The 14,491-nt window shown below is 44.5% G+C and overlaps 1 protein-coding gene across 1 annotated transcript in view; it reads right to left on the bottom strand.

The window, feature by feature from the left end:
* Positions 1–14,491, bottom strand: part of LOC126088239 (sodium/hydrogen exchanger 9B2-like) — a 154,777-nt gene that overhangs the window by 114,241 nt on the left and 26,045 nt on the right. Inside the window, exon 2 of the mRNA XM_049906369.1 lies at positions 5,617–5,716. Coding sequence (XP_049762326.1) covers positions 5,617–5,716 — 100 coding nt within the window. The remainder of the gene's footprint in view (positions 1–5,616; positions 5,717–14,491) is intronic.

Raw genomic sequence — 14,491 nt, forward strand, 5'->3', positions numbered from 1 at the left:
GAATGATCAGGAAAAGCGACAGGTTAAGTTACACATAACCTCCGGCCCCGTGATCGACAGTCCGTTACCAACAATGGAGGACGAAGCTTTGACAATGCCACCCACTCGTGGCATCGAAACGTCAGAAAAACCATCAAACAACCGTCGGTCGAAGAGCCCGAGATAAAAGCCAACAGACAATTTGCCAATAAGAGGCCTCAAAACCCTCAAAAATGTTGTATCATTCACACGACTTACAGTTCAAAACACCTTTCGACACACACACTCCTCTGAAGACCAGAGAGATTCATGTCACCGAGAAAGACAACGAGATTGTGGTTCTTATACGTTCCATTAAAGTTATACCTTCACCGTTTTCCTTGATAAGGACCTGGAATCTCCCAATACCACCACAGAGAAACTATTTTACGATATGGAATCCTCTTGTCTGACTGCTCTTTCAATTCTGATTTTCTCACTATTCCCATGAATTCCGCTGGAAGCTGTAGCACTGACGTATACATTCTTCATTACATTAGCAGCGTGGCTTGCCTTCATTTCAGAAGACACTGTGGAAAGAATTGGAATCTAATCCAGGATATTTAGCGCAAGTATTGGTGATCAGGTACTTTATGCCCCATCCCCCCTGCCCCCTCTGCCGTAAAGGCAAAGCGAAAATTGTCAACAGCACGCGGTGTGCCTGGACGGTCACCCACCCAAGTCCTGGCCCGACGGTGTTTAACTGCGATGATCTGACGGAGGCCGGTGTACTCGGGTCAGCAGGGTCGTTGACAATGGAATGGTATAATCAGCACACATTATGCGTTGAGAGGAAGCTGAAGACTGACGAAAGAGTAGCAGCAGAAATGAGATAAGCGATAAACTTAGTATCGAAGTTGTTAGCCACGAAATGGAGGAAGTAAAGCAATTGTGTTACCTTGGTAACGGAAAAACACGCGATGGACGAAGCACAGACATGAAAAGCAGACTAGTACAGGCAAGGATGGCACACCTGGTCAAAAGAAATCAGTTAATATCAAACATGTGCCTTAATCTGATAAAGAAAGACTGACAATCAACCTTTTGAGGACAGCACTGCATGGAAGTGGATCGTGGGCTTTGGGGAAACCTGAAAAGAAGAGAATCTAAGCGATTGAGCCTGTGATACTGAACAATAATGTTGAAAATTGCATGGACAGTTAAGAAATTAGGAATTTCTCTGCAGAGTCAGCGACGAGAAGAACAAGTGGAAAACAGTAACAAGAAGAAGGGACAGGATGCGATTCTTGGAGTTTTCCCAGCGTAATGTTCCTTGAGGTTTCGGACTTGCAACCGAATGACGTGGACAATTTACTACGATATTTCGGCTGAGAAACATTTAGCCGTCTTGAGGTGAGTTTTACACTGGAGATTGTCGGTGTACGTCGCTGTCACTTTACTGAAAATTTGTGCGGTGGCAAGTGCTAATAGGTTTTCGTTGAATGACCGCCCTCTGTCCAGTCCAGCACCATCTGTCGAATACTGCGCCGTCTGTGGTGCAGGCGCATTCGTAACTGTGATATGGCACGCACGCCCTCTGTCGAAATGTGGGTATGCGGAGTCAAAATTCAGTTGTCAAAATAATGAAATTAATTGTTGCTGGACGTGTCATTAGGCGTAAATTGCTGTCTTTCTCAAGACATCAGAAACATCACCGGGTTCCCAGCCTTAAAAGTTGAGATTCGCCATTGATCTTCTGCCAAACCTATTTCCAACAGATTCGTTAACAACCCAGTCCCCAGAAGGACCTTGTTTTGGCCAATATTTTCAAAGCAGAATAATCCGTAGAACGTTCTGTGGAGATACAATGTTCGGCTATGCCTTACTGTCCGGCAAGTGTGGCTATGATGTACCACGCACATTTCACGAACTGTTCGTGAAGTCTCACCAGTGCAGGCTTTGCCGCATGGTAAACAGTGGCTTCAGCCTTTCGCAAACCCAGATCGTCCTTTGCCGAACCGAGAAGGGCGCCGGGTTCCTAAAGGCGACTGGAAGATCACTTGGACGTAGTGTTTCTTTAGATCTCTGCCTGATTTAGAAGAAATACCGCCCTTGTATGGGGGGATCGCCCTTGCTCCCGTTTACGCCTCTTTAAAGCTATCCTAATTTGATGAAAAGAATATCCATTTTTTCAAACATAGATTGTAGATATTCCAGACCCTCTGCAAAGTTGTCTCTGTCAGAGACAATATGTGCCCGGTGCATCAATTACGAAAGTTGCCCATAGTCTGTAAAGGGCGGTTTCAGCTAGACGCTTGCGAATATAGGTCCGTTTGTGTAGGCTTGCGCCAAACATAATGCCCTAGTGATACATCCTCTTTCCGACAGACTAAGGCATCTAGGAACAAAAGATAGCCATCTTTCTCAACATCTGTTCTGAACTGGATATTCTCGTGGATAGAATGTAGGTGTTGTAGCCTACAAATCGTGAACCAACGAAAAATTTGAAATTTTCGCTTGCAACTTTTGACTCATTTGTTATCAGGCCAAAACTAAAACTATGCCCGACAAGGCCATGAAGGCCCAACGGTTACGACCGGCCGCCGTGTCATCCTCAGCCCAGAGGCGTCACTGGATGCGGATACGAAGTGTTATGTGATCAACAAACCGCTCTCCCGGTTGCATGTCAGTTTACGAGATCGGAGCCGCTGCTTCTCGATCAAGTAGCTCCTAAGTTTGCCTTACAAGGGCTGAGTGCACCCCGCTTACTAAGAGCGCTCGGCCTACCGGATGATCACCCATCCAAGTGCTAGCCCAGCCCGACAGCTCTTAACTTCGGTTATCTGACGGGAACTGGTGGTACCACTGCGGCAAGCCATTGGCTTATCACTGTTCAATAAAGCAAACTGATACGGAAACCCTTCTCCATCGTTCCTGAAACTGTCGTCAGCATGGAAATAACATGAGTCCCTTTTGTCCAGTTAACACATTCTACTAGGGTCGTTCAGTAAGTAATGCCCAACATTTAAAAAAAAAAAAAAAAATATTACACATAGGCAAACGTCCTTGTTGGGGCTTCACTTTTGATGTCTGTTCTGTGCGCTGGTGAAGTTTCGAACCGTTCTGGGAGATGACAAAGCCATAGTACAGTGTCAAAATGGCGTCTACATACGACTCACGTTACATGTAGCGTGCTGTTAATGAATTCTTGTGTGCAGAAAAAAACCGTGGTGAACATCCATAAACGTTTGAGTGCAGTGTATGGCGATGCTGCAGTTGATAGGAGTACAGTTGGGCGATGGGTAAAGGAATTTATAGCCTCAGGAGATGCAGAAACAGAGCTCCATAATCAACCACGCTCGGGACGTCCTGAGACAGCCACTGCTCCAGACATGCTCAATCGTGCGAATGCCATCCCAACTCGACACGTGGCTCTACAGTTGTCGGTCAGCATTGGAAGTGCGTCTGCAATGGTCGAGACTCTTGCTCACGATGTGTTCCACGAATGCTCACAGCGGACCAGAAGAGTCGGAGAAAGGCCATATCATTTGAATTGTTGGAGCGTTTTAAGACCGAAGGAGAGGCATTTCTGTCACGGATCGTTATGGGGGACGAAAGCTGGGTGCACCACTTTGAGTCGGAAACAAAAAGGCAGTCCATGGAATAGCATCATCCACATTCCCGACAAACGAAGAAATTCAAGACAACCCCTCTGCCGGAAAAGTCATGTGATGGTATTCTGGGATTGTGATGGCGTCATTCCCTTCGATGTGATGCCAAGAGGGCCGTTTCCGACGTGTTCAATCGGACAAGAACCCAGCAGATATCTTGCTCCGACACGATAATGCACCCCCACACACATGTCTGAGAACCCGGGAACATATCGCCAAATCATTGCCTCATCCACCCTATAGTCCAGACCTGGCACCCTCGGACTTCCATATTCTTCAGCCGCCTGAAGATTCTCTACGGGGAACACACTTTTAAAATGACGAGAGTGTCAGTCATGTACTGAAAACATGGCTACGCCTGCAAGACAAGAGCTTTTACCAGCAGGGAATATACGCTCTTCTACAACGTCGGCGTACGGTCATAGAACGTGATGGAGATTACGTAGAAAATCTGTTGATGTACACTCCTGGAAATTGAAATAAGAACACCGTGAATTCATTGTCCCAGGAAGGGGAAACTTTATTGACACATTCCTGGGGTCAGATACATCACATGATCACACTGACAGAACCACAGGCACATAGACACAGGCAACAGAGCATGCACAATGTCGGCACTAGTACAGTGTATATCCACCTTTCGCAGCAATGCAGGCTGCTATTCTCCCATGGAGACGATCGTAGAGATGCTGGATGTAGTCCTGTAGTACGGCTTGCCATGCCATTTCCACCTGGCGCCTCAGCTGGACCAGCGCTCGTGCTGGACGTGCAGACCGCGTGAGACGACGCTTCATCCAGTCCCAAACATGCTCAATGGGGGACAGATCCGGAGATCTTGCTGGCCAGTGTAGTTGACTTACACCTTCTAGAGCACGTTGGGTGGCACGGGATACATGCGGACGTGCATTGTCCTGTTGGAACAGCAAGTTCCCTTGCCGGTCTAGGAATGGTAGAACGATGGGTTCGATGACGGTTTGGATGTACCGTGCACTATTCAGTGTCCCCTCGACGATCACCAGTGGTGTACGGCCAGTGTAGGAGATCGCTCCCCACACCATGATGCCGGGTGTTGGCCCTGTGTGCCTCGGTCGTATGCAGTCCTGATTGTGGCGCTCACCTGCACGGCGCCAAACACGCATACGACCATCATTGGCACCAAGGCAGAAGCGACTCTCATCGCTGAAGACGACACGTCTCCATTCGTCCCTCCATTCACGCCTGTCGCGACACCACTGGAGGCGGGCTGCACGATGTTGGGGCGTGAGCGGAAGACGGCCTAACGGTGTGCGGGACCGTAGCCCAGCTTCATGGAGAGGGTTGCGAATGGTCCTCGCCGATACCCCAGGAGCAACAGTGTCCCTAATTTGCTGGGAAGTGGCGGTGCGGTCCCCTACGGCACTGTGTAGGATCCTACGGTCTTGGCGTGCATCCGTGCGTCGCTGCGGTCCGGTCCCAGGTCGACGGGCACGTGCACCTTCCGCCGACCACTGGCGACAACATCGATGTACTGTGGAGACCTCACGCCCCACGTGTTGAGCAATTCGGCGGTACGTCCACCCGGCCTCCCGCATGCCCACTATACGCCCTCGCTCAAAGTCCGTCGACTGCACATACGGTTCACGTCCACGCTGTCGCGGCATGCTACCAGTGTTAAAGACTGTGATGGAGCTCCGTATGCCACGGCAAACTGGCTGACACTGACGGCGGCGGTGCACAAATGCTGCGCAGCTAGCGCCATTCGACGGCCAACACCGCGGTTCCTGGTGTGTGCGCTGTGCCATGCGTGTGATCATTGCTTGTACAGCCCTCTCGCAGTGTCCGGAGCAAGTAAGGTGGGTCTGACACACCGGTGTCAATGTGTTCTTTTTTCCATTTCCAGGAGTGTATATTGACTCTTAACCATAAATATGTTCTGAGGAAAAAAAAATGTGGGGCATTATTCATTGAACGACTCTCGTAGGTCGTCACGTGATCTGCCTCAGTTCACCTGCGTGGAGGATCCTCCGTCGGAGGCGGTGGCAGCGGCGGCTCCTGGATCGAGGCTCGTGGGTGACGCCTGCAGTCGCTAGGCGGCTCGTGCGTCTCCACTGAAACACAAAAGACACGTCTCTCTCTCGTGCAGGCCTCATCTCATTCATCTCCAGTCATAACTTTCACGCAAAGGACATCTGTGTGTTTTACGATATCCCTATATCTCTTCCCTACTCCCTGAGGTGACAGAAGTCATAGGATATCTCCTAATATCGTATCAGACCTTCTTTTTCCCGGTGCAGTACAGCAACTCAACGTGGCATGGACTCAACAAGTAACTAGAACTCCCCTGCAGAAATATTGAGCCTTGCTGCCGTGCTCTTTATTGTGAATCGCAGAGTAATCACGTAGATGTGTAGACAGCCGTCCACAATTGGGAAAGTGTTGCCGGTGCAGTAATTCGTCCACGACATGACATTTCGATTAGGTCCCATAAATGTTCGATGGGTTTCACGTCGGGCGACCTGGGTGGCCAAATCCTGACCAGAATGTTCTTCGAAACAATCACGAACAATTGTAGCCCATTGACATGGCCCACTGTCGTCCGGAACATGAAGCCCATGAATGGCTGCAAATGGTCTCCAAGTAACCGAAAATAGCCATTTCTAGTCAATGATCGGTTCACTTGGGCTAGAAGATCCCGATCGTACCATGTAAAGACATCCCACGCCATTATGGAGCCATCACCAGCTTGCACAGTGGCTTATTGACAACTTGGGTCCACGGCTTCATGGAGTCTGCGCCACATTCGAACCCTAATATCAGCTCTTACCAACTGAAATCGGCACCCATCCGACCAGGCCACGGTTTTCCAGTATCGGTATCTACCGATGTGATCATGAGCCCAGGAGTGCTGCTAGAGGCGATATCTCGCTGTTAGCAAAGGCACTCGCGTTGGTCGTCTGCTGCTGTAGCCCATTGACTCCAAGTTTCACCGCAGTGTCCGAACAAATACGTTCGTCGTAAGTTCCACATTGATTTCTGCTGTTATTTCTCTCAGTATTGCTTGTATTTTAGCACCGACAACTCTACACAAACGCGGTTGCTCTCGGTAGTTAACCGTCGGCCACTGCGTTGTCCATGATGAGAGGTGATGCCTGAAATTTGGTATCCACGGCATATTGAATTCCCTAACTATTTCCGAAATGGAACGTTCCATGCATCTAGCTCCAACTACCATTCCGCGTTCAAAGTCTGTTAATTCCCGTCGTGCGGCCGTGATCAAGTCGGGAACCTCTCCACATGGATCAGTTGAGTACAAATGACAGGTCCGCTAACGCATTGCCCTTTTATACCTTGTGTACACGACACTACCGCCATCTCTCCATCTGTATATCGTATTGCCATGACTTTTGTCACGTCAGTGTCTCTTATAAAAATGGAGCTATGTATGTATGTATGCTCAACGTCTGCTCCTAAACTACAGGACCGATTTCAACGAAACTTGGTACACATATTACTTGCTATCCTGAAAGAAGCGTCGTGGAGGTTAGAGCGACCTACTTCCCAAACGTACGGGGGTGGCGGTGCAAAAATAAAACAACGCACCGCTCGCAGATACCCTGATTATATTTACCCAGTACTTGAGAAATAGAGCACTTTTAGTGACTTGTAACAAAGGTTGCACATAATTACAAACTTTTGACAAACTTTTTCTCACTGACACCCACCTAAAAAACGATGAAAGGAAGAAAGCTAGCCGCTTGCAACATTTACGCTGTTGATCCAGTTAAACTGCAGCATCAGGTGTGACTTGTTAATTCATTACGTCATTGCTACTAAATCTATTCGCAACACATCTTCGACCAATACCCACAAACACAACTGCGTGTACCTGCGAAATTATATCTTGTATGGCACATAGGTCATGAAAGATGACGTCATAAATACTGCGATGCGTGATAAACTAGGTTTTCTTGAGACGGAGAGCAAATTACCCAGAGCACACACATCCAGTACGCGATTATTACAGCCCTTAGCATCTTTCAACAAACTTTAAACATAATTTCAAACCTTTTCTGAACTTTTTCTCTCTTACACCCTTAGTGACAAATATGTACATATGAACTCGGACCTTTGTAACAGGAAATCACGAATCTAGTCGCGCAACTGAGACAATACTGCATAAGCACTCAATTTGACATACACTACTGGCCATTAAAATTGCTACACCAAGAAGAAATGCAGATGATAAACGGGTATTCCTTGGACAAATATATTATACTAGAACTGACATGTGATTACATTTTCACGCAATTTGCGTGCATAGATTCTGAGAAATCAGTACCCAGAACAACCACCTCTGGCCGTAATAACGGCCTTGATATGCCTGGGCATTGAACCAAACAGAGCTTGGATGGCGTGTACAGGTACAGCTGCCCATGCAGCTTCAACACGATACCACAGTTCATAAAGAGTAGTGACTGGCGCATTGTGACGAGCCAGTTGCTTGACCACCATTGACCACATGTTTTCAATTGGTGAGAGATCTTGATTATGTGCTGGCTAGGGCAGCAGTCGAACATTTTCTGTATCCAGAAAGGCCCGTACAGGACCATCAATATGCGGTCGTGCATTACCCTGCAGAGATGTAGGTTTTCGCAAGGATCTAATGAAGGGTAGAGCCACGGGTCGTAACACATCTGAAATGTAACGTCCACTGTTCAAAGTGCCGTCAATGCGAACAAGAGGTGACCGAGATGGCACCAATGGCACTCCATACCATCACGACAGGTGATACGCCAGTATGGCGATGATGAATACCCGCTTCCAATTTGCGTTCACCGTGATGTCGCCAACCACGGATGCGACCATCATGATGCTGTAAACAGAACCTGGATTCATCCGAAAAAATGACGTTTTGCCATTCGTGCACCCAGGTTCGTCGTCGAGTACACCATCACAGGCGCTCCTGTCTGTAATGCAGCGTCAATGGTAACCGGAGCCACGGTCTCCGAGCTGATAGGGCGTGCTGCTGCAAACGTCGTCGAACTGTTCGTGCAGATGGTTGTTGTCTTGCAAACGTCCCCATCTGTTGACTCAGGGATCGAGACGTGGTTGCACGATCCGTTACAGCCATGCGGATAAGATGCCTGTCATCTCGACTGCTAGTGATACGAGGCCGTTGGGAACCCACCAAACCCACCGATTCCATATTCTGCTAACAGTCATTGGATGTCGACCAACGCGAGCAGCAATCTCGCGATACGATAAACCGCAATCGTGATAGTCTACAATCCGACCTGTATCGAAGTCGGAAACGTGATGGTACGCATTTTTTCTCCTCCTTACACGAGGCATCACAACAACGTTTCACCAGGTAACGCCGGTCAACTGCTGTTTGTGTATGAGAAATCGGTTGGAAACTTTCCTCATGTCAGCACGTTGTAGGTGTCGCCACCGGCGCCAATCTTGTGTGAATGCTCTGAAAAGCTAATCATTTGCTTATCACAGCATCTTCTTCCCGTCGGTTAAATTTCGCGTCTGAATCACGACATCTTCGTGGTGTAGCAGTTTTAATGGCCAGTAGTGTAGCTTCTTCTGAGGATCGGCATCAAATGCCGACAGACAGTTGCATCTCACGAGAACAATATTTTCTGATTCAATTCTGGTTGTCATTAGATCGTTTTCTTCGAGGTATGCAAACTGATATGACCGAAGTGATGACATACGCTGTGTGACAGGTGAAATGAGTGACAGACCATTACGATATTGATAAACTGTAGTTTTTTAACAAAACAGATTTCTTACACAACCATTTTACGGTGCCAAGCTATAGTTCAACTGTGTCGGTTCCACTTCTGGTAGGGGCAGTAGTGGTCGTGGTCGATGTGAGAGTATGCATAGGGCGTTCCACAGCGTGGTCATCAGCGCCCCTGCTAAGCTAACTACAAAGTAATGTGGCTAAAATGTTTAGTATTATGTACCACCTCGGGTCAGACCAACAGACAGCGAGGACTGTCTGCAAGACAGATCAACGGGTTCGATCCATGGCTTATTTGCTCCGCAAGAGAGATAACCGAAAATACCGAAAAATTCTATTGAGAGGCACTAGAAGGAAAAGGTTTGTGAGGATCAAGAGAGAATAAGCTTCCCACACTCTATTCGCGTATGGGACGGGACCAAACCATAGTATTCAGAGTAGAGAGAAACAAGTTGATAGTACGATCAGATCATAGTAGGGGACGATGAAACAAGAAAACTTTTCCACATAACCACGGGTTGGTAGTGCGCCGTTGTGGAGACACCGTCGTAAAACGACAGCCAATCAGCAGCGAGAGTGTGAAAGTCTGTCCAGCACCGAACATTTTAGTTTTGTGAAAGGCTGCACCTACCCGCCACCAGACAACACCTGCAAACAGCTGGAAGCAAGGATTTTTCAGGCAACATGCCAGAAATTTGCGGGAAGATGTGCCAGTTATTTCTTCGACGATGTAACTGTCCTGCCTAAACGATGTCACAGGCAGTAATTTTCAATTTTTGCCGTAAAAATGTGATCTACAAAAAAGGATTGTTTAAAATTCAACTAAAGTTTTTTTCGTCAATTCCTTTGTGGACCCTCTCTGATCTACTGTACTTTACTCACGCTCTCTGTATATTAGCAAAATTTAATACACGTAGCCATTAAATTTCATCATTAACAATATTGCAGCTAACAGCTATCCTCTATCTTAGTGCACTGCTGTTATGCAGCGTAGTTTATTATGTTACCAATTTAATGGCATTGCGGTGCATTCAGCGTACTTAATTTGATCGTCAAGCATTATCCAGTAAACATCGCAGAAAATTTGTGTGTAACGTGGATAGGACAGGAATTTAAAGTTTACTTAACTCAGACAGTTCAACTGAAACCCTTATTATTATTTTTCTGGAGAAGTGGTCCGTCTATGCAGCTAAATAAAGGGTTCTTTATTTTATGCCATACACGTATCGCTTCTTTTTATTTGCGAAGCATTCTCAGAACCCTGTAATACATGTTTGTTGTATGCATCTAATTAATGCTTTTCCAGACATACTAGTATAGTCTTTCATTATTCTCTTACTTTTAGCTAAGAAACATCTTTTTGGAGCTCACGTTTCCTGAGATAATAATAATAATAATAATAATGCCTTACAGCAGAATTATTGAAATGGTCAGAACCAAAGATTATAAATGATCTACAATTGCTTTTTGAGAACATTTAGAAAACTAAAAAGATTCCAGAAGCTGAAAAACATCGTTAATCTACCCGCTACACAAAAAGAGAGACAAACTAAACGTCAACAATAACAGAGGAGAGTCACTTCTGCCAGTGGCATACAAAATACTATCAAAAATTCTCCAGGACAGATTGGTAGAAACAACAAATTGGCAGAATATCCTGTACAGAACAGATTTTTAATCTAAAATCCACAATTCGCCACAGAAGACAATAGATATAATGATTAGAGAATTTGGTGCTAAGGAAAAATTAGCAAACATAATTCATGAAACTCGAACAGACACAATATCTGAAGTTAAATTAATGGGAGAACTATCCCAGCTATTGTTAGGCAACAGTTACTGTTTAACTGCGTTCTAGAAAAAAATTGTAAGGATCTGTAATTTGGAACTAAGGAAACACAAAATTGAACCAATAATTCTAGGAATGGATGTAGGGTAAGCTGCATGGCTTTTGCAAACGATTGTGCAATACCTTCAGAAAACCTGACAGACGCAGTTATTCAGGTAAACCCTCTGCAAGAAATAACAAATAGAACTGGTCTCAAAATTCGGGTGAAAAACCAAAATTCATGACAAACATAAAAAATGCACCAATATTCGTAGAAACAACAACAGATAAAATAGAGAGAGTAAGTAAATTCAAATATCTTGGAGAGACTATAGAAATGCACATGAAAAATTTCTAGTAAATGTAAGAGTTAACAAAATGGAGAGAGCTTATGGTCTGATAAGAATATTTACAGCAAGAAATCATATCTCGAATAACCAAACCAAAACACTATACTACAGTGGTAAGGCCAGAACGTTTATACTCGTATGCATGTGAATGCCTAACAATAATTAATAAGTTAGAAGAAACAGGGGTACCTGAAAGACGGATAGTTAGAAAAATAATAGGTGCAATATAAGCTACAGATGCCTTGAAAATGAAAAGTAAGGAGGAGAACTACAAAAATTTAGAGAAAATGTCGGAAATAATGGCTAAAAGAAGATTATTCTTTTTGGATACCTCTACCGAATGAAGGAGAACAGGCTCACAAAACAAATATTACTGTATTCCTGGAAGAATAAATCGACAATAGCATGGATTACAGAAATAAGGAAAGGTCTAGAAAGAGAGAACATTAAAAAATCGGAAATAACAGACAGAATCTTTTCAAGAATAAAACATTAAATTTAGAAGGCTTTCAGTGTAGAAGAATAAGAAATGGGGAATAACATAGACAAAAGAAAGTAAAAGACAACATGGGAAGAAGATGATGGAGTACTGGACAACAAAAACAACAAGGAAAAAGAGGAACTGGAGTTGTTACGCGATCCTAGTTGGTAAAAACGAAAACATATTAAAAAATTAGACTTATAATAGATGCTTGGCGAAAAAAAGATCCTGATATTGTCAGTTCAAGAAACCCGCGTGACAGACGACAACACTCTAGACTTCGAGAGCTATAGTGTGTTCAAGATCAAAACAGACAGGAAAACAGACAAAGCAGTTCTATTTCTGGGAATGGCTTTTGGAGTCAACAAGAGGATACTCCGATCACTGACAGAAGTGAAATCAATGAACACTGACTAATACGACGAGGATCAAATGTGCTTATAAGTCTTACACTATAATCAACGCACATGCACCAGTTGTCGAAGATAATAAGAGAGACAAAGAAGGAGTCGCTAAGTGATGGGATGAACCAGAGAAACCCATGAGAAAATTCCTAAAGGAGATACTAAAACTTTATTAGGTGATTTAAACTCACGATTAGGCCGAGAAAAGAAATTCAGAGGAAGATAGGGGAACATTCAGGTGCCAGATTCATAAACAAGAATTGCCACAGACTGGACTAGTAATTTAGGTTAAGTAGTGTGTAAGCTTAGGGACTGATGAACTTAGCAGTTAAGTCGCATAAGATTTCACACACATTTTTTTTTAACTTACAACATAAGCTACTTACAACATACTGAACTTATCAAAGTTCGATATGACAAAATAAAATCACACATCAAAGATGAATGGTACGAAAAGACAGTCACGACAATGAAAAAGTTCGAAAAAGAAGATAAGGCGAAAGATAAAATGCATCTACTCAAAAAAAGACATCCATGGTGGAATTACACATGGGATAAAGCAATTCAGAACAGGAAATAGCATAAAAATGGAACAGTGAAAAGACAGAGATTAAGGTGGAAAATCACGTAGAGGCCAGAAAGCAAACGACAAGAGATTTCAGGTGAGTCGAAACAGAATATGAAAAGAATTAGTTGAAAGGAATAGAAGAGGGTTTCGGAAACTATAGCATGAGACACTTCTGCAAAATGCTTAAAATCAGAATCATAGAATTTTTTTGTCATCAGTCTTCTGAATGGTTTGATGCGGTCCGCCATGAATTCCTCTCCTGTGCCAACCTCTTCATCTCAGAGTAGCTTTTGCAACCCACGTTCTCAATTATTTTCTGGATGTATTCCAATCTCTGTCTTCCTCTTCAGTTTTTGCCCTCTACAGCTCCCTCTAGTACCATGGAAGTCATTCCCTTATGTCTTAACAGATGTCCTATCATTCTGTCCCTTCTCTTTATGAGTGTTTTCCACGTATTCCTTTCCTCTCCGATCCTGCGCAGAACCTCTTGACTCCTTACCTTATCAGTCCACCTAATTTTCAACATTCGTCTGTAGCGCCACATCTCAAATGCTTCGATTCTCTTCTGTTCCGGTTTTCCCACAGTCCATGTTTCAAAACCATACAATGCTGTACTCCAGACGTACGCTCTCAGAAATTTCTTCCTCAAATTAAGGCCGATATTTAATATTAGTAGACTTCTCCTGGCCAGGAATGTCCTTTTTCCCATTGCTAATCTGATTTTGATGTCCTCCTTGCTCCGCCCGTCACTGGTTGTTTTACTGCCTAGGTAGCAGAATTCCTTAACTTAATCTACTTCGTGACCACCAATACTGATGTTAAGTTTCTCGCTGTTCTCGTTTCTGCTACTTCCCATTATCTTCGTCTTTCTTCGATTTACTCTCAATCCATACTGTGCACTCATTAGACTGTTCATTCCGTTCAGCAGATCATGTAACTCTTCTTCAGTTTCACTCACGATAGCAATGTCATCAGCAAATCGTATCATTGATATCCTTTCACCTTCAATTTTAATTCCACTCCTGAACCTTTCTTTTATTTCCATCATTGCTTCCTCGGTGTACAGACTGAACAGTAGGGGCGAAAGGCTACATCCTTGTTTTACACCCTTTTTAATACGAGCACTTCGTTCTTGGACGTCCACTCTTATTATTCCCTCTTGGTTGTTGTACATATTGTACATGACCCATCTCTCCCTACAGTTTACCCCTACTTTTCTCAGAATTTCCAACATCTTGCACCATTTTACATTGTTGAACCCTTTTTCTAGGCCGACAAATCCTATGAACGTGCTTTGATTTTTCTTTAGTCTTGCTTCCATTATCAACCGCAACGTCAGAATTGCCTCTCTCGTGCCTTTATCTTTCCTAAAGCCAAACTGATCGTCATCTAGCGCATCCTCAATTTTCTCTCCTATCCTTCTTTATATTATCCTTGTAAGCAACTATGTTTTGCTTCCCAACTTTTGTGCCAACTTTTGCCCTTTTTAAAGATGTC

Source organism: Schistocerca cancellata, chromosome 6 (assembly GCF_023864275.1).
Source record: "Schistocerca cancellata isolate TAMUIC-IGC-003103 chromosome 6, iqSchCanc2.1, whole genome shotgun sequence".
In the NCBI taxonomy this organism is placed as follows: Eukaryota; Metazoa; Arthropoda; class Insecta; order Orthoptera; family Acrididae; genus Schistocerca; species Schistocerca cancellata.